The sequence below is a fragment of the Mesoplodon densirostris genome, chromosome 4, assembly GCF_025265405.1.
Source record: "Mesoplodon densirostris isolate mMesDen1 chromosome 4, mMesDen1 primary haplotype, whole genome shotgun sequence".
In the NCBI taxonomy this organism is placed as follows: Eukaryota; Metazoa; Chordata; class Mammalia; order Artiodactyla; family Ziphiidae; genus Mesoplodon; species Mesoplodon densirostris.
Genome location: NC_082664.1, coordinates 51966700 through 51987994, shown reverse-complemented (window position 1 = coordinate 51987994; position 21295 = coordinate 51966700). Strand labels below are relative to the sequence as shown.

The following is a 21295-nucleotide window of genomic DNA, read 5'->3' as shown; positions in this document are numbered from 1 at the left end:
ATAAGTCCCTTCATTCCCACCTATCACAAATCCCACAGTAAAGAAGCAACTTAAGTGCCCATCAATAGATGAATGGATAAAGAATTTGTGAGATACACACACACACACACACACACACAAATACTACTCAGCCATAAAAAAGAAAGAAATTCTGCCATTTACAACAACATGGATGAACCTAGAGGATATTATGCTAAGTGAAAGAAGTCAGACAAAGAAAGACAAATACTGTATGTTATCATTTATATATGGAATCTAAAAATATAACAAACAAATGAATATAACAAACAAACAGACTCAGATATAGAGAACAAACTAGTGGTTACCAGTAGGAAGAGAGAGGGGGAGGGGCAAATTAGGGGGAGGGAATTAAGAGGTAACAAAGTACTATGTATAAAATAAATAAACTACAAAGATATATAGCACAGGTAATACAGCCAGTATTTTATAGTAACTTTAAATAAAATAGCCACAAAAATATTGAATCACTATAGTGTACACCTGAAACTAATATAATATTGTGTATCAACTATACTTCAATTTAAAAAACTGTGTTTTCCTACAAAAATTCCCACAATATCAACAAAAACCACCTGAACTCCAAATTACTTAAAATATAACATGACACTCTGAATGAGATGGTAACAAACTCAGATGGGTGTGCTAAATTCTGAACAGCACAGTCAGGGAAAATCAGAAACCCAATTCTAAAGAAGGTAAAGTTTTATATCTGGTGCTTTCCCACATTCTCCATTTACACTAAACTTTATATGTTCTTGCTTTTCCCTGTGTAATCCCAGTTTTTTAAAAAAAACAATGGCTGCTACTCAGGATAACTTCTTAGGGGTGTTTGCATTTTAAAAGCGGCTCCTGAATGCAGAAAAGTTTTTGATGGAATGATAGTGGTAGGGGTTTATTTTCTGGCTGGGGCTGGCAGGTGGCGATTACCTATAAGGCCTGTATTCTGTTTTTGTTTTTTTTTTTTGCAAGACCTCTACTCTTCACAGGAGCCTGGGTCGTAAATGAAAGAAGAAATCTTAAATTATGAGGTAGATAGGACAGAAAGAGGCTAATGTACTGGGAAGGACAGTGGTTTTAAAAAAATGACAGAGGAATAATTTGATAATGCAAGTGGAAAAGAGAAAAAACTGTGGTTCGGAAGGTATGAGATGTATGAGTTAGTAATTCTGGAATAAAATTTGGAGTGATGACAAGATTCAGAATATGACCATAGGAAATGTCTGAGTTGGAGTAAAGAATGACATTGGAAGTGATAAAGCTATGAAGCTAAAAGATTAGGTTGTAAATGGGTGATCTGTGTGGATACAGGGGCAGGAACTGCTTTATATATAAAGACAAATGATGCGATACAGATAAAAATAAATAGTCAAGTATATTTCTAGTGATCCTTATAAACAAAAGAAAATGGTTCAGAAGTTTTAAGTATGGTTCATCATCACACTACTTCAAAAATATACTTTTCTTTAAAGTGAATATTGACTTCAAATAGCTAAAGTATTTGAGACTCCTTAAAAGAAGTGAAGAAATCTTTACTCCTCTAAGAATTTTGTTACTCATTTGCCTTGCAAACCTAACCCAGTCAAGCCCCACATTAAAATTTTGATTACAGGGCTTCCCCGGTGGCGCAGTGGTTGGGAGTCCGCCTGCTGATACAGGGGACACGGGTTTGTGCCCCGGTCCAGGAAGATCCCACATGCCATGGAGCGGCTGGGCCTGTGAGCCATGGCCGCTGAGTCTGCGCGTCCGGAGCCTGTGCTCCGCAACGGGAGAGGCCACAAGAGTGAGAGGCCCGCGTACCTCAAAAAATAATAATAATAAAATGAAATAAAATAAAAATTTGATTACATATTGAAAAAATTTTTTGATTACATATTTGAAAAAAAAAAGAATAAAACTTAAGTCACTCAATATTCTATTTACTTAGCTGCCCAGAGCCTAGCATCCATACTGACTGTCTTAACGGAACCAACTCAAACTAAAGCAATATGAGAAAGTATTAGGAATAGGAGCTGGGTGACTGTCTATAAAGTGGTTGCTATTGTACTGCATTAGTCTTCTCTCTGCCACTCCTCTTGTGAAGGATTGCTAGGACCTAATCTAGGCCTGAAGAGCAATAATTTATGACTTTCACCTGCAGAACAGACTATAGTTAAAAACTGTGCTATGAACTTTCTTCCCAACACACAAGAACAGATGAAGTATTTTTAAGCACACATGAATAATTTTCAAAATGTTCTGAAAATAGATGGAACTGTTCAAAGTTCTTGAAAACAGAGCAGCGAATTAATGTTAATTGTCTACCTGTAGAGATCAGATTCCAAAAGTGTCAGCTGACGTGCAATTTCTATTGGATGAAGTGTCATGAGATCAAACGTTTCAAACTGCCCTGGTCTGCTGATATGCCATTCAATTGGTGGAGGTGGACTTTCAAAGGTAATATTATGGCTTATTCCATTTGCCTGAGCTTGTTTCTTCCTCTTGATGATCTTAGCAATTGACTCTACCCATTTCTTCATAGTTTTCCCTAGAAAAAGAACACAAACAAAAATGCCCTTTACTTGACAGATATAACTGCAAATCTTCGTATAATCTGTAACTTTCATGCACCTTCAACAACTATCAACTCATGGCACTTTTTGTTTCATCTAACCCCACTCATGTCCGCCCTCTACTCCTTATGTTATTTCAAAGCAAATCTAAGATATCATAAAATTTCATTCATATTGAAGTATTATCTAAAAGTTAAAAACTTTAAAATAACCATAATACCATTATCACATATAAAAATGACAATATCTTCTTAATATCATCAAATACCTAGTTAGTATTCACATTTCCCTGATCGTCTCATGTTTTATTACAGTTAGTTTGTATGAAATAGGATCTGAACAAGATCTACATTTTGCATTGAGTCAGTATGTGTCAAGTCTCCTCTCATCTACAGGTTCCCCTATCATCTCTCATTTTTGCTTGCAATTTATTTGTTGAAATTCACTTGTGGAGTTTCCCAAGTCTGAATTTTGCCAATTCCATCGCTGTGGTATCATTTGCCATGTTTCTCTGTCCCTGTATCTTCTGTAAATCAACACATACAGATTTGATCTGGTCCAGGATAAACTTTCGACATGAATACTTGCAAGACTATTTCTGATAAGAGGCATATAATGTCTCTCTTTTTATGATGTTACTAGGAGGAGTTGAGAAATGGTAATATTCTAATTCTATCATTCCTTCTTCACTTATTAGTTGCAATGTTTCTTTAAAAACTTTCCCTCATCAACTATTTAGTTATCTTGAGGTATAACTTGTATAGGAAAGGCCTTTAAACAAAATCATTTACTGGCTTTATTCTAATATGTGTGTGTATTTTAGAAGCTTCTTAGATCACATATACTCTAGTGTCTGCATTAAGAACATGAAGTTAAAAATTAACTTAGTACTATAAACAATTTTAAAGCACACATGATAAAAATGTGTTTTAAACATCTCAAAACTGAAACAAAGGAATCACATTCTCTATTTAAAGTAAAATTTGCCTTAAAGAACAAGTAGGAGATGAAAGAAGCTAGACTTAATTATGGTATTCTTAATTAATGCCTTATACTATCAGAGAAAACATGAATTTTCTTGATTCAACAGCATACATTTGATATGTACATTTGTTTAATATTCACCACCTAGAGTTTCATTTCATGGGCTGTGTTCTGAAACTTCAGGTAGGAAACTCCTATCTTTCAGTTGTCAAAAATACACCAAAAACTTTTCCAGGGGAAGTAAATATTATTTAAGAAGCTATTAACCATTCAAAACTGAAGGATAAGATTAAGGAGGAGAAGAAAACAGATTAAATTATACAAATATTCAATTATTTAAAGGAATGGCAACCATGAGATGAGATAACATTAAAGGGCTTAAATTTACTAAAGAGGACTTTTGACTTCTTAAAAAAAAAGATTCTCCTAAAAAACTTCAAAAGGCAAGATTTTAACACTTCAGGTGGTTCTAAACACGTGAGCTCCTTAGAATCTATAAAAATTATTCCAAATGTTACTTCTGCCTTTTAAAAATGAAAAATAGTTTAGCTTCTTAAATTGAAAGTCATAAATTTAAAAAAAACCTCATGAGACAGAAGATCCAATCAAATCTTCAAATAATATACCTCTTACACTTGAAATGAAGGATTCTAGTCTTTCAAGCAACTCCAAGTCTCTTTCAAAGTCATAAAAATGGTGTTCAACCCAGTGCCGAAACACATTTAAGATCCTGACAAAATGAAAAGAAACACATTTTAGTGAAACCCAAGCATTCAATTATACTTCTTGCACTTCTCTAATGCCGTGGTGATACTTTTATATACTAGGGCCAACATAACACTCAAGAGAGTCTCTAATTTCTATTTAACTAATACCTTAAGTACTTCAGTAATATGAACTGTTTATTATTCAAAAATTATACTTTAAAAAATTTATAAGCATAAAAATCATGGCTTCTATACTTAATTATCCATTTATGTTCTGGAAAAGTACTTTTTCTTTATTTATATGTAGAAAATTCATACTCTGTATAATACAAAAGCAACTTTTAAGTTCTTCAATTATAAAAGGATTTTTTAAAAGCCCTAAAATTTGATGTATTTTCCACATAAAATGGAAAACCAACTAAGATGTAGTGTATTTGGTTCTAAATTCAAGTGCTATCATCAAATTCCTATGTAATTTACAGGTAGGTTCACATTCTTTTATTTCAAAAGACAAAAATATTTCTGACAGAGCTATTTTGTTTTACAGTACTTCAAAAATAATTACTTACAGAGATTTAAGCAATAGAGATTTAAGCAACCTATACAAATAAAACATTCCATTCTCCACCACGAAGACACATATAGTGTATATTAATTACATTAGCATTTTTCCTTCATTATTTCAATGAATATTTCTAGTTAATCTTCCCACCCACTGCCCGTGACCCCAGCAACAGTCAGACAATAGTTTTTTTCCCAGACTAAGAAACTTTTAAATTACTAATGGTATCTGTAATAAAACAACCTTAAGTGCCTGGTTAGCTCAGTGGCTTAGAGAGTATTTCAAGTGATCACAAAATTGATAGCTTCTAGGCTAACACTAGTTTTCAAATAACTCTGCTTCCATCCTTTCTAATTCCTAGTTTCTACAGAATCTAATGTAATTTAAAAATTATTATCATGTAAAAGAAAAAAAATCTCATCACTAGATTTCACCAAAATTAAGAAAAGTAAGATAATCCAAAGATGGGGAGAAAATATGTGTAAAACATTTATCTGACAAAAGACCGGCATCCAATCCTACTCAATACACTACTACAACTCCATAATGAAAAGACAACTCAATAAAAAATAGGCAGAAGATTTTAATAAAGTCTTGACCAAATAAATACGAATAGCCAATAACAGACAATAAAAAGTTCTCAACATTGCATCATTGAAAAAATACTAATTAAAATCATAAAGAGATATCACTATACCCCACCTGTTTGGCTAAGGTATGAACACTGACATCACTAAATACTGGTAAGGATAAGGAACAAGTGGAACTTCATAAATTGTTGGTGAGAGTATAATATTGTACAATTACTTTGGGAAAAGATTTGGCTGTTTCTTTTAAAATTAAGCACACACCTACCCTATGACCCAGCCTCCCACTTTGAATTATTTACAAGAGATATATGAAAAAATATGTTCACGAAAGACTTACAAACTTCATAGCAGCTTTAATCATAATAATCAAAAACTGAAAAGAACCCAGGTGTCCTTCAGTGGGAAAGTGAATAAACAAGTTGTGGTATATTCATATAATAGAATACCACCTCAGCAATAAAATAGAACAAACACTGATATAAGCAACAACATGCTCAAAAGCATGTTGAGTGAAAGAAGTCAGACACAAAAGAGTATATAATACACAAATCCATTTATATGAAAGTATAAAACAGGTAAAAGTAATCTATATAGGAAACTGAAAGCTGCTTTGGGCAATGAGAATAAAAACTGATTAGAATGGGCATTAGGGAACTTTGCCGAGTGATAGTAACACCTTATACACCTTGACAGGAGTGTGGATTATAGAGATGTATTTGTTAAAAATTCAGAGTACACTTAACATGTGTGTGTTTCATTATATACACATTTTACAACAACAGAATAAACAAAAACTGAACTGTTAATTATATACAAACTGAAGTATTTAAAGAGAAATGTGTTTTGAAACATGTCCCCCAAATTAGATGATTAATGGACCAAAAGAAGAATGATAAATCCATAGACCTGTGATAAAATAAGGATAGTAAACTGTTAACAGTAGATCTAGGTGGTAGATTCCTAGGTGGTACAGTTCACTGTAAAATTCTTTCACCTTTGCGTTATGTAAAAATTTTGTAATACAATGTTGGAAAAAGTTACTATCATTATAAAAATTACTATATTGCTAAAAATCCTTCAACGCTTATAGGCCAAGTTTAATAACTTGGCATGGATTTCAAGGCCACTGACAATTCCGCCCATTCCATGTAGTTAATCTAATCTACTACTACCTGCAATACAATTCATTCCTTTTGAGTCATTTTCCTTACCTATTTCCTCTGCACACTACCCTCATTTCTGCCTTCCTGCATTTGTTCATACTGTTTCTCACGACTCTGAGTACCAACAATCACCTTTCTGCCTATCTATCTAAATCCTATATATCCTTTGGGAGCAATTTCAGATTTTACCTCTTCCAAAATGCTTTCCCTAATTTTCCTGAAATTTTATGAGGATGTATCTTTCTAAGCCACTTAAACACTTGAACATTTAAAGTAGAATAATATACAACTGTTTCATGTATCCCTTTTCCCCAATAAAACTGTAATATCACAGTGGCAAAGAGGATATTCTATGCTCTTTGTTTTTTCGTTTGGCAGCGCTGCGCAGCATGCAGTATCTTAGTTCCCAAACCTGTGCCCCCTGCGATGGTAGCATGGAGTCTTAACCGCTGCACCACCAGGGAAGTCCCTCTATGCTATTTCTGTATTCACTATAGTTACAAGTACAGGACTGAGAACACAGAAAATGCTTATAAATAAATACTTAAAGAACATAGATGACTGAGAGTCTAATATTATATTCTGCTCTAATATAGCAACCTCATAAATGTGTGCCTCATGTCAAGGGGCTTAATTTGAGTGTGTATTAGTACAAATGCATCACAGCTAGGAGAAAAAAATTAATTACTTCTTTATTGTTCAGGGGTAAATAATCTCATCTTCTTATGCAAAGAATGACACATTAAAAGTTTTGGCTGAGAGACATATAGTTGGGAGCACTATCATTCCTCTAAAATTGCATTTTTTTGTGGCAATCATCCTGAAAAATAAGCAGTTAATATACTCAGTTTCAAAATGTCAATTTATTCATTAATACTAATCAAGGAAACAACATTTACAGGGAAAAAATATTTAGATCATATACAATTAATAAGATATCTCAGTTTTCCCATGGAAAAAGGTAGATAATACTTTGGTTTTCACTTGGACTATAAATAGGCCTAATCAAAGGAGCTTCCAATTTTCAATGCTCAGTGAACACTGAAACAAACAAACAAGCACTGGTTTAGGAAGTCAGATATGGATCCTCTCCTGTCACTCCCTTCATATGACCTATCTCAAATTACTTTATCCTGTTAAAGTTTCAATTTTCTCTTAAACAAAGTGGAAATAGTAATTGTGTTGTGAGGATGAGATAAAAAAGATAAATCACTTAGGCACACAGAGTAACCCAACAACCAGCAGATGTTATTATCAGATACATTTTTAGAAATTATTAAACAGATAACCAATAAGGACCTACTGTATAGCACAGGGAACTACACTCACTATTTTGTAATAACCTATAATGGAAAAGAATCTAAAAAAGAAAAAAAAATATATATATATATATAAAACTGAATCACTTTGTTGTACACCTGAAACTAACACAAGATTGTAAATTAACTATAGTTCAGTAAAAATTTTTTTAAAAAGAAAAAGCATGAAAAAAAATGATTGAAATGACACTTTTTAGACAAGTAACAAATGTCTATGTATCTTGTGGGAAAAGAGTGAGGAAAGAACTAGAACTTTCATAAATATTATAAATGGTAAAAAAAAAGCCCAGAATTACTAAATGATCACAATGAGATAACGAAGACAAAAAGGGGAGGGGGGATTGACAGTAGGCAAAATTCATATGAAATTTTATAATTTTTATTTATTAGGTACCCTGACCTGCAAGCATAACATATCACATGCTAGAGGTATCTGATGCATATAACACAGTATATTTTAATAATTAATTTTCTTCAGGGAATTAAGAGTAGCTTCACATAAAAAGAACTTTGGAAGTTTAATTTAAACTGCTATGAAATTAATAATACCTACATCTGAATTAAGAGGTAAAAACTTTTGTGCTAACTAAGTATTGAAAATTGAATGGTACATAAAAAATATAATATTCAGGCCAAACCTAAGTTGTACTGGTTGGACGTATTCCTTGCGAAACCTTTTAAGGTCCGCACTGATTGGCTGCTCGCCTTTCTCTACTGCCAATTTATCTGCTTCAGTAGGTTCTGGCTCTGGAATTTCAAATCTAAGAAGAAAAGCAAAATGAGAGAAATTTTTTGTTGTTCATACAGAAATGAGAAAGATTTCAAATACAGCAGAAAAAATATTTTAACTAAGCAACCTTCTTTACTACCATTTATGTGAAAAGTGCAATTACTGATAAACTTCTCTTGAAGTATTACATACTACAAAAAACTGCCCTTTGTCTATAGTACTAAGTACTTATATTCTTACTTTTATCAAAAAAAGTTTAATAACTAGCATTGACCAACATACGAAAGGTCAGTGGAAAAGATCCAAGAAAAGAATCTATAAAGAGTATGACCTCTTTAAAGAACATAACAGAGATACCTTATCTAATAATCTGTCCTTAATATTTAATTTATTAAAATGAAAGCAAATTTCCTAAAATAAATGAATATAAATCCAAAGAGAAGTCCCACACTGAATTTTAAATATTATTTAAAAAACATAACTAAGTGGATAAGGTAAAAAAATCAAAGTTAAAAAAAAAAAAACCTTCCCCAACCATAGGAAATACAGCTAAAATGTAAGTCTAACATGTGCTTTCCTTATTTTGGACATGGAAAGGCAGCTAAGTAAATCTTCATAGCACATTATACTAACTCAGTCTGCTATACTTAGTTTCATGGAACAACATAATGATAGAGGTCCAGATAAAATTCTGGTAGTTAAGTTTGAAAATGTAAAACAAAAATTATTTTGAAGTCCAGATACTATAATTTAACCTATAAAGCATTTAAAGTACTACTAACATACTCAGTAAAAAAAGAAAAAGTCAATCCAAAACTTAATTTAAAAAAATTAATCATAGGGCCTCCCTGGTGGCGCAGTGGTTAAGAGTCCGCCTGCCGATGCAGGGGATACGGGTTCGTGCCCCAGTCTGGGAGGATCCCATATGCCGCGGAGCGGCTGGGCCCGTGAGCCATGGCCGCTGGGCCTGCGCATCCGGAGCCTGTGCTCCGCAATGGGAGAGGCCACAACAGTGAAAAATTCTCCGCAAAAAGAAAAAAAAAAAAATTAATCATAATAAAGGAAATTTTAATTTTTTTAGGTCTAATAATGATACTGTATTATGCTTTTAATAAGGATACTTATCTTTTAGAAATACAAAATGGGAATATTTACAGATGAAATATGTTGCCAAGGATTTACTTCAAAATAATCCTGGAATTAGGGTGTTCAAGTCAGTATGGAAACAGATGAAACATAATTTGATAATTATTGAAGTTGGATGATTGATAAATGGGGTTTATTATATTCTATTTACTCTTGTTTATGTTTTAAAAATTTCCACAATAAAACGTTTGTTTCAGAAGTAAAAAGTCTCTCTCAAGGAAGTATTGTTTTATTGAATAGAAAAGATTTCATTAAAATTCATAGTTTTTTTATCCTGTAAAAATGGGTCTTTCTGATTACCACTATAAATATTGCTAAGATCTGAAAAGATCTGTTATAAACAGGGATTTCAGTAAGTATGCTGCTTGAAGAGAATAGTAATACTGCAAATTTAATGTCAAATAAATTATGTTCAAAAACTACCTGAGTACATACTAGATACCTAGCACTTTGCAAGGTACAAAACAGTTAACTTTAAAAAAAATTTAAATATAAGTGAAATACTTTTCTTACCGTTCAATCAGTAAGCTTAGCAATTCCTGTGGTTTACAAAATGAACGATACGTAGTAAGAAAAGTGCGAACAAAATTGGGATCTGAAAAGGTAGAGCATAAAACAGGTTGCATATTCAATTTATTCAGTTTAATTAATTCAAAGTACCATATTTTGGAGGGGTTCCTTCCTTACATACCTGCATACATGTGATATGTTAACCTTTCAATTAATTTCACCACAGTTCCTCCTTTAATAATGGGGATTCCACTTCTACTTTGCAAGTTGTCTTCAAAAACAATGTTTTCCTCAGAGTCTTTTACCACAAAACGATACACTTCAGGACTCGGTAACCTAAGTGGTTGTTCATTTTCTTCCTTCAGTAATACTGAATCTAGCATTCGATCTAGAGTACTACGATAATGAAGAGAAATAAGTGCTGCCATCCAATTATTTTTCTCTTCAGCAGACTTAGCAGCAAATATTATGCTGTTTTCATCTTTGGATACTAATTCAAAAGCATGTTTGCACTCACAAGTATCTTCTTTATCACATATTTGTATTTTCCTCATGACAAATTTTTCTTTTAACCTGTATTCTGCACTACTGTATCCTGGAAGGCGTGACTGGCTATGATTGGGTTTGCAGCTAATCATTAAGCCATCAAAGAGAAAAATATGCCGTTCGTGTTTAGCACCAATTCTTGTCAATGGGCCTTCCATAATAAATTCATTACAACACTGTCCAATATCTTTGCCTTCCCATCCATCTATGTTTTTCTGAATTTCATTCATTTTTTTAATAGCCAGGTGCTTGCTTCTTAATTGACGATTATAAAAAGGGCAAACAGGATCCCTAAAAAAACAGCAACAACAACAAAAAACCCAGATAAATTTAGCTTATTCAATGGTTAAGCAACCTTAATTGCCTTAGGTATGAACTACCTCAAATCAAGTGACAAAAATATTAAATAACTAAACACTAGATTTTGCACACAGCATTTACTCTCTTCTAACTTTGCCACTAAATAATACATGCCTCAATTTCATTATTGTGAAAGAGAAATAGTAGAGGCTCTATATATCATTCTTAATGCTATAAGAATTAAAATGAAAGTAACACTAAATTTCTTACATAAATGATACAAAAATTATTTAATATATCTTTTAAAAATTTTATTAAATATATCTTAACAATATGACAATGCCAATTTTAAAAGACTAAAGGACAAAAGAAAAATGTAAAACAAAACTATAACTTTCAAGAATGCAACTATCACTGTAAGTAACACTTCTTTAGAAAACCAGACATCAGACGTAAGAGAAGTATTCCATAAGCATTCATATTTTCAACAGTTTGGAATTACCCAGGTCGGCGTCTAGGTGAATACTGCTTGTAAATTCGGTCCATACTACCTTGGAGATTCATGAGAGCAGTAATAGCTTGGTTCAAACATTCTCTGTCTTCATGCTCTTCACTACATGCTTTCAATTGCTAAGAAAAACCAAAAAGAAAAATTAAACCTGCATTGGTCAATTCTTTCCCTTTCTCATAATTAGAGGAAGCAGCAACAAAATATTATGAACTCTCAAAAGAATTTTAAATACACTTAATAAAAACAACTATAATTTTAAATAATTATGTATACCTCCTGATCCTTCAAACCAGCCCTCTTTCTACATATATAAATACAACACAGATATTACTACCATTGCACTCAGAAAAAAAAAAAAAGCAACTGTGATAACTATTTGGACATTTTGCAGATATATCAAAATAGTTTAAAATATGCAAAGCATTAAAGTTACAAGTTACTTTTATGAGTAACTATGATCTGAGAAAAGATAAACACGGATTACTTCACATTCTCTAATGACTAAATTCTTAAGTTTTAGAGATTTCTAAAAGCTTGCATATCTTTGTTATACAACACAATCAAGTATGCTAACTTTAGCAGTTCAATCTATCATAAACTTTCCTACAAACAGCATCACACAAAGATTCAGCTGATATTTTTTACATCGTAAAATTCAACTATTCTAGTAAATATCAAGAAACCATGAAAGTTAATATCCTATCTTACTAATCTTAGAAATAAGATTTATAATTACAAATTGCGTTATTAATCCTAACAACTCTGGCTTTATTTCATTTAACCAAAAACTTCTCCCATAGCTCAGCCTCAAAATGGAAGAAAATTCATCTTATAATAAATAATTCAGATTGGATGATGCGCCAGTGTTTTTTTTGTTTTGTTTTGTTTTTTAGCGGTACGCGGGCCTCTCACTGTTGTGGCCTCTCCCGTTGCGGAGCACAGGCTCCGGACGCGCAGGCTCAGCGACCATGGCTCACGGGCCTAGCCGCTCCGCGGCATGTGGGATCTTCTCGGACCGGGGCACGAACCCGTGTCCCCTACCTCGGCAGGCGGACTCTCAACAATTGCGCCTCTCTTCCCTGTGCCAGGGAAGCCCCAGCGCCAGTGTTTTAATTTGTTTGACAGAAGAATTCAAAATGGAGCATTATACAGAGATTATGTAGATATAAATTTATGTGAGAATACATGAGAATATGGAAAAATTATGTGAGAATATGGAAAAATTACAATTGCTTCAGAAAATTTTTAAAAATTTAAGTGTATTTCATGATCTTAAACTACCTCACTAGAAATTTTATGACAAATTTTCCTTATATTCCAAGAACAATCTGAAAACCATTCAGCAATGGTTCCCTTTCCTCAGCAAGGAACTGAATGGATACTGTTTAAGTACCACGTCCATTAACTTTCATTTATATGTCTAGAAATTATTCTCTAAAAAAAAAATTATTCTCTATATAGAGCACAGAGCCATCTGATATTTTTTAAGATACATATAGAAGTCTTGCTATCAAAGATTTGCAATATAAATAATTTAAGTGACTATCATCAGAAATAAAACCTTCATCCTCTAGATTTAAGAAACAGAAAATTTAAAAGGAAAAAGACACAAAAAAACATAGGAAGTTTGAAAAATTATCTGCACTCGATCATTCTGACTTCTAAAGGTGAAAATTACTACCAAATCACTTATTTTGCTCTTTCAAAGATTTCTTACAAAAAGATTCTTTTCAGCTCCACTCTAAAATACTTCCCTAGTAAATACTGACACTGATGATATAAAATGCTTAATTATAGTTTTATTCTTATTGCTTTTGTTGATCCAAATTTCTAAATTATCACTAATAATGAGATTCTACCAAAATGAGAACTGCTTTTCAATTTAGGTGTATGAGGATACTAAATTTCTACTCTCTACTTGGTCTTAAGGCTGCTCAAACTCTTCCACATAAATGGCCTTGTCATTTCTAAATATTCATGAAGAATTACAGGCTGTCAAAGAGAAAAAAACTTCAGGATGATTTCTTGGTGATACAAGTATACAAAACAATGGCTTTCTTTGGCATAAATGTAGTCCAATAATTTGCTAAATGTTTCTTGAATTTTTGGCAGTGAGATTCAACAAACATCAGATTAATGAATATCCAAGCTAATTCTCTATAGATGTTTGAGAGAATGTATTCTTACAGTGACATGGAAATTACCACACTGAACTGCCTTGCAAGTTAAGTCATGCTCTTTCACACTGCTATGGCTTTCTACCTATCTGCCTCTGCTCCTCCTTATCTACCTGGTGAATTAAGCCCCTATGATACAGTTCAAGTGCCTCCTCCCTATGAAGCTCTTTCCTTTTTTCTCCCCCCTTAAGTTTTCTCTTTTGAAATAATATCAAATTTGTAGAAAAGCTATAAAAGTAATACAACTGCTGTATACTCAAGTCACCAGTTTTTGGTTTTTTAATAAAGTTATTTTATTTATTTATTTTTGGCTGCGTTGGGTCTTCTTTGCTGCACATGGGCTTTCTCTAGTTGCGGCCAGCGGGGGCTACTCTTCCTTGCAGTGTGCGGGCTTTTCATTGTGGTGGCTTCTCTTGTTGAGGAGCACAGGCTCTAGGCATGCAGGCTTCAGTAGTTGCACCTCGTGGGCTCAGTAGTTGTGGCTCGCGGGCTCTAGAGCGCAGGCTCAGTAGTTGTGGCGCATGGGCTTAGTTGCTCCACGGCATGTGGGATCTTCCAGGACCAGGGCTCAAACTCATGTCCCCTGCATTGGCAGGCAGATTCTTAACCACTGCACCACCAGAGAAGCCCTAGGTCACCAGTTTTTAAACACTTTGCCACATAGGCTTCATCATTCTGTGTGTGAGTGTATGTGCATTTTCCCCCCGAACTATCTGAGAGTAGTTTGTGATACAGTCCTCTCAGTTCCTTGCTGAGGAAGGTGAACCATTGCTAAATGGCTCTGAGATTGTTTTTGAAATATCAGGAAAATTCAAATATATCACAAACTACTCTCTAATAGTGTTATTCCCCTTTACTCCTTTGATATTTCAGCAATGTGTCTTAGAACAGAAATTCTTTTACAGTATAGTGATCAACTTCAGGAAATTTAACATTAGTAATGTTCTGTAATCTAATTTACAGTGCATATCCAATTTAGTTAATGTCCCAATCCTGTCCTTTAGTGCAATTTCCCCCAATACAGGATCCAGTCAGTGTGTACTTAGCTATCATGTTTCTACTGTCTCTTTTAATCTGTAGTAGTTCCTCAGCATTTGCCTTTTATGGCTCCTCCAATTAAATAACACCAACACACCAGAATAGTAGGATAAACCTCTGCATACCCAACACTCATATAAATTTTTTTCTAACTTTCCTAGACAGAGGTTAGTTACTCCTGACTCAGTAATCCCACAGAACTACTTCTATTAGGCACTTATTATATTGTAATTATTTGTCTGATGTTCATCTTCTTTACTAAACCATGAACTCCTTAAAGCTTGGGGATATATTTTATTCATTTTTAGTACAGTACCCACACATGGTAGGTACCCAATAGGGTAATCAGAAAGAGTGACTGTTGTATAAGTACTTATAATTTTGTTAAGTGTTCAGACAAATAACGACAATGACCATTTATTAAGCTCTTATTCTGTGCATGCTCTTTTATGCATTAGCTTATATAGTGTCTGTTACAACTCTGTAAGATAGGTACTATTATTATACACATGTCACAGATGAAGAAACTGAGACACACAAGATGAGTAGCAGTCTATATTCAAACCCAGGAACTTTGACTCCAGGGTCCAGGCTTTTTGCCATACTACTACACCGCCTCTCTCCAATGACACAAAACACAATTATGCAAAATACTGAACTATGACAAAATCTGGTGAACGCGAGTTAAAGGGGATCCCCTCTATCTTAAAAACAAACTGGGTAATTACACAGTTTAAGAAATAAAATGAAGGAAGTGTGCTTTGGAAAAGAGGTCAAAGAGAATAAATGTCCTTACAATATATGCTTAAACTAAGTAATAAAGTGGAAGTGATCTTTCATTAATGTGTAGTACCTTATGAATTTGACTGAAGAATATATTCCGTGCTTACCTGATAATCATTATTCTCCTTAGTTGTGTATATGTGTACCCTGCACTTCACGTAAGTTTTTTCTTAACTCTTATGAGACTTCACTGAAATACTTACCATGCTTCTCTTGAATTTCTATAAAATGCTGTATCTGTTATATAGACATGTGTGCCTAAAACAAGGGAAACTGTAATAAATTATGAATTTGTCTCGAATTCATTATGCTGGGAATTCAGTTTAGATGTGAAATAATATGTGATCAATTCTCTTTTGATAGTAATAAACTTCTCTCTAGATTTTCATAAAAATAGAATTTTAGTAATTTGGTGGGAAATTCAGCTCATTAAAACCTATCACTTTTCTTTATGTGATCTTTTAAAATGTGTATTATCTTCCTTTAGATGTCCTTGAGTGATGTTTCAGTACTGAAGGAGTAAATATTATGCAGTAAAATATTCCTCATCGTTTTTTTCAAGAGTCAGAACATTTCTTTCAATAGACATTATCTCAAGTTCTTGATGTTATAAATACATTTACACACATACACACACACAGGAATGCAAAGAAACTGACAGAGTAATTGTTACATAATGTTAACAATTAGCAAATTTGGATGAAGGGAATTCACTATACCATTTTTGTAACTTTTTTTCTATGTTTTTCAAAGTAACAGGTTAAAAAAAAGTATTACTAAAGAAGCAATTTCAATTGTCTCACTGAAATATTGGCTTACTTTTCCCAATGAACCTCACTGAAGTCATTAATAATAGGTCTTCCTGTTAAGCTTTAAACTAAATTAAGATGGATTAAGTTCTCTTGAGAGGAGAATTTTTATTCTTTCCATTACTAAATTGCCAGAGAATGACCAGAGTTAGAGAGTAAAAGAATGTTACTTAGCTTTGAATAAATCAGTTCCTAAGTGAGAGTCAGTATGTTCTTAGTAACAGAAGGATAAACACAGATTTTTTTCTTAGAATATAAGAAGTATATTATAAAGATACGTATAAATCAGGAAATGAATTTGTTATTTCTTTTTCCTCTTACATAAGGATTGAAATATATATTAAGGAAAAAATCTAAAACTTATCTGAGAAAAATAAAGAAAATGAAAGTAGAGGGACTTTCATTGGAAAGGGGCTCAAATTGGAAAAGGCCAAAAAAAGAAACATATTACCCATAAAATGAACTTTAAAGTATTGCTATAAATAATAATAATCTAGCACTTCCCTGGTGGTGCAGTGGTTAAGAATCCGCTGGGTTTGCGCCCTGGTCCAGGAAGATCCCACATGCTGTGGAGCAACTAAGCCCGTGAGCCACAACTACTGAAGCCTGCGCGCTTAGAGCTGGTGCTCTACAACAAGAGAAGCGACCGCAATGAGAAGGCCACGCACTGCAATGAAGAGTAGCCCCCACTCGCCGCATCTAAGGAAAGCCTGCGCACAGCAACGAAGACCCAACACAGCCAAAAATAAATAAATAAACAAGCAAACAAATAAATAAGGATTTAAAAAAATAATAATAATCCGACAACATACTATAAAATAATTTCAGGAAAGCTATATATGATATCCTCTAATTTCTCATTATGTAGTTGTTTTTCTATCTTGCTTATCATAAACTCTGATTCTGGGAAATAAAACTCAAATAATATTTAAATACTATGTCCACAAATAAATCTCCCTTGGTATATGACTGGGGCAGATATTTCAAATTAAAACTGGCTTAAAACTGCTCCAGGACTGCGTTTTCTATTCCCAAAAGAATATGATAGCCTTAAGTCACACTGGTCGAGCCTTCTTTTATAGGTTCTCATCCCAAAGTAAGTTCAACATGAAATGAAATTTCCTTTGGATGAGTACTTGAGCCCAAACAGTATCACAAAAAGGCAATCAACAGAATGAGAGAGTATTTACAAATGACAGATCTGATAAGGTACTAATATTCAGAATATATAAAGAACTCCTATAATACAACCACAAAAATACAAACAACCCAAATTAAAAATGGGCAAAGGACTTGAATAGACATTACTCCAAAGAAGATATACGAATGGCCAACAAGCAAATGAAAAGATGCTCACCTTCACTAATAGGGAAATGCAAGTCAAAACCACAATGAGCTACCACCTCACATCCATTAGGATGGCTACTATCAAAAATCAAAAATACTGAAAATAACAAGTGCTGGCAAGGATATGGAGAAATTGGAATGCGTGTGTGCTGTTGGTGGGAATATAAAATGGTATAAAGCTGCTATGAAATATTGTACAGTGCTTCCTCAAAAAATTAAAAATAGGGGCTTCCCTGGTGGCACAGTGGTTGAGAGTCTGCCTGCCGATGCAGGGGACACGGGTTCATGCCCCAGTCCGGGAAGATCCCACATGCCGTGGAGTGGCTAGGCCCGTGGGCCATGGCCGCTCTGAGCCTGAGCGTCCGGAGCCTGTGCTCCGCAACGGGAGAGGCCACAACAGTGAGAGGCCCGTGTACCGTGCAAAAAAAAAAAAAAAATTAAAAATAGAATTACCCTGTGCTCCAGCAATTCCACTTCTGGGTATATATCCAAAAGAATTGAAAGCAGAGTCTCGAGGACATATTTGTTCACCGATATCTGTAGCAGTATTATTTACATAAGCCAAAAAGTAGAAGCAGCCCAAGTGTCCAACACTGGCTGTATAGCAATATACTTAACTCTACTGAACCGTACACTTAAAATTGTTAAGATGGTAAATTTCACATTATGCTTTACCACAATTAAAAACAAAATGTTATTAAAAGGAACAGTATCACAGTCAGAACAGATATAAAAGTAAAAAGTAGTTTCTAATCTGACCATGTGATAATCCTCTTTGCTTCTGTCTAGAATTAGTCCTCATTTTGTGTTTTTCAAAATGCATGTCATAATCTATTGAATTATGACATGAACGAATCTTTTTTTTTAAAAAGAAACAGAATAGAACAGAATATAGTACATGAATATATTGCATGAAATGCTAAGTAGTGTTTCAAAACACTTTTTGTTTCTCGTGTGTGTGTGTACGCGCATGTATACAGTGTCATCGTGATGCTAAATGTATTTCTTCTGTCTTTTTTTTTTTGGCATATATCATTACCATTGCATCCTTTATTCACCAATGCTCCCAATATAGCACTCAAGACACTCCTCTGCAATTTTAAATTCTGGGAACTATTCAATTATTCACTTACATTTTTCAAAGGCTTTTCTACTTGGGAAAACAGTAAGTTAAGTCATATTGAGATATATTTTAACATATAACCAAAGTGCCTGACATACTATATTCTAAAAACTTTGTGTTTAAACATTATAAGTGTAATATAACTGTTTATGCATATATAATAATTTAATATACATACATAAATTAACATATATAAATATATGTACATACATGGAAATTGATATAACTCATAAAACATGACTAATTAGCAACCTTAATATTGCCCATGTCAGAAAACTGTAATTAAGGAAAGATAAGTGAAATTTCCAGTGTAGCTCTCCTAATAAAATATGGAGCATAAGTTTAAACACAGCCCTTTAAGGTGGGTAACATCTGAGGATGTTTGCAGGTATTCTTTCCACTCATCACCCTCACTCTCCTCACCCCAAGCCTCAAAAATTGAGAAAGAAATGCCAATATTTTCAGTGCCTTTAACCATGTATATATCTCTATTTTTTTCACTCTAGGCAATGAAAAATGTTAAGAACATGTCTTCACTTACACTACTTTGAACTGATTGGAAGTAAAATGTGACAGACAGTGTGAGAAATGCAGTAAATGTACAATTCACATGAATATATTTCTGACTATAGATCATTCCCACTGTATAACATACAGACTGATTCCCACAGGACAATAATGCTATAAAAAAGTGGGTCACGCTCTAGAATACCTCTAGAATAAGGTCCTTCTGATCCCACTAATTGAGTCATATACTTACCAAGAATCAGTAGTACATGTTTCCAAACATGTATGACACTTGTGCTTATGCTGTTATTATGTAATTTAATTATTATATAAGTTAAAGAAATATGAGTATAAAAATATTTATATGAAAACTCAAATTAAATAATTTTAAAGCAAGTCTTTTTAAAAGCTATAGGGAGATGGGTTCAAGATGGCGGAGTAGAAGGACGTGCTCTCACTCCCTCTTTCGAGAACACCGGAATCACAACTGACTGCTGAACAATCATCAACAGGAAGACACTGGAACTCACCAAAAAAGATACCCCACATCCAAAGACAAAGGAGAAGCCACACTGAGATGGTAGGAGGGTCGCTATCACAATAAAATCACATCCCGTAACTGCTGGGTGGGCGACTCACAAACTGGAGAACACTTATACCACAGAAGTCCACCCACTGGAGTGAAGGTTCTGAGCCACACATCAGGCTTCCCAACCTGGGGGCCTGGAAACGGGAGGAGGAATTCCTAGAGAATCAGACTTTGAAGGCTAGCGGAATTTGATTGCAGGACTTCGGCAGGACTGGGGTAAACAGAGACTCCACTCTTGAAGGGCACACACAAAGTAGTGTGTGCATCGGGACCCAGGGGAAGGAGCAGTGACCACACGGGAGACTGAACCAGACTTACCTGCTGGTGTTGTAGGGTCTCCTGCAGAGGCGGCGGGCAACTGTGGCTCACCAAGGGACAAGGACACTGCCAGCAGAAGTTCTGGGAAGTGCTCCTTAGCGTGAGCCTTCCCAGAGTCTGGCATTAGCCCCACCAAAGAGCCCAGGTAGGCTCCAGTGTTGGGTCGCCTCAGGCCAAACAACCAACAGGGAGGGAACCCAGCCCCACCCATCAGCAGTCAAGTGGATTAAAGCTTTACTGAGCTCTGCCCACCAGAGCAACAGCCAGCTCTACCATCCACCAGTCCCTCCCATCAGGAAACTTGCACAAGTCTCTTACATAGCCTCATCCACCAGAGGGCAGACAGCAGAAGCAAGAAGAACTACAATCCTGCAGCCTGTGGAACTAAAACCACACTCACAGAAAGACAGACAAAATGAAAAGGCGGGGGGCTATGTACCAGATGAAGGAACAAGATAAAACCCCAGAGAAACAACTAAATGAAATCCAGAAAAAGAATTCAGAATAATGATAGTGAAGATGATCCAGGACCTCAGAAAAAGAATGGAGGCAAAGATCAAGAAGATGCAAGAAATGTTTAACAAAGACCTAGAAGAATTAAAGAACAAACAAACAGAGATGAACAGTACAATAACTGAAATGAAAAATGCACTAGAAGAAATCAATAGCAGAATAACTGAGGCAGAAGAACAGATAAGTGACCTGGAAGACAGAATGGTGGAATTCACTGCTGCAGAACAGAATAAAGAAAAAAGAATGAAAAGAAATGAAAACAGCCTAAGGGACCTCTGGGACAACATTAAACACAACAACATTCGCATTATAGGGGTCCCAGAAGGAGAGAAAGAGAAAGGACCCGAGAAGATGTTTGAAGAGATTATAGTCAAAAACTTCCCTAACATGGGAAAGGAAATAGCCACCCAAGTCCAGGAAGTGCAGAGTCCCACACAGGATAAACCCAAGGAG

At 34.4% G+C, this 21295-nt stretch overlaps 1 protein-coding gene across 1 annotated transcript in view; it reads right to left on the bottom strand.

The window, feature by feature from the left end:
* Nucleotides 1–21295, bottom strand: part of SOS2 (SOS Ras/Rho guanine nucleotide exchange factor 2) — a 103652-nt gene that overhangs the window by 23939 nt on the left and 58418 nt on the right. The window contains exons 9-14 of the mRNA XM_060096256.1: nt 11630–11757; nt 10463–11118; nt 10285–10366; nt 8534–8656; nt 4181–4284; nt 2323–2545 (exon numbers count right to left, since the gene is read on the bottom strand). Of these exons, the coding sequence (XP_059952239.1) occupies nt 2323–2545; nt 4181–4284; nt 8534–8656; nt 10285–10366; nt 10463–11118; nt 11630–11757 (1316 nt within the window). The remainder of the gene's footprint in view (nt 1–2322; nt 2546–4180; nt 4285–8533; nt 8657–10284; nt 10367–10462; nt 11119–11629; nt 11758–21295) is intronic.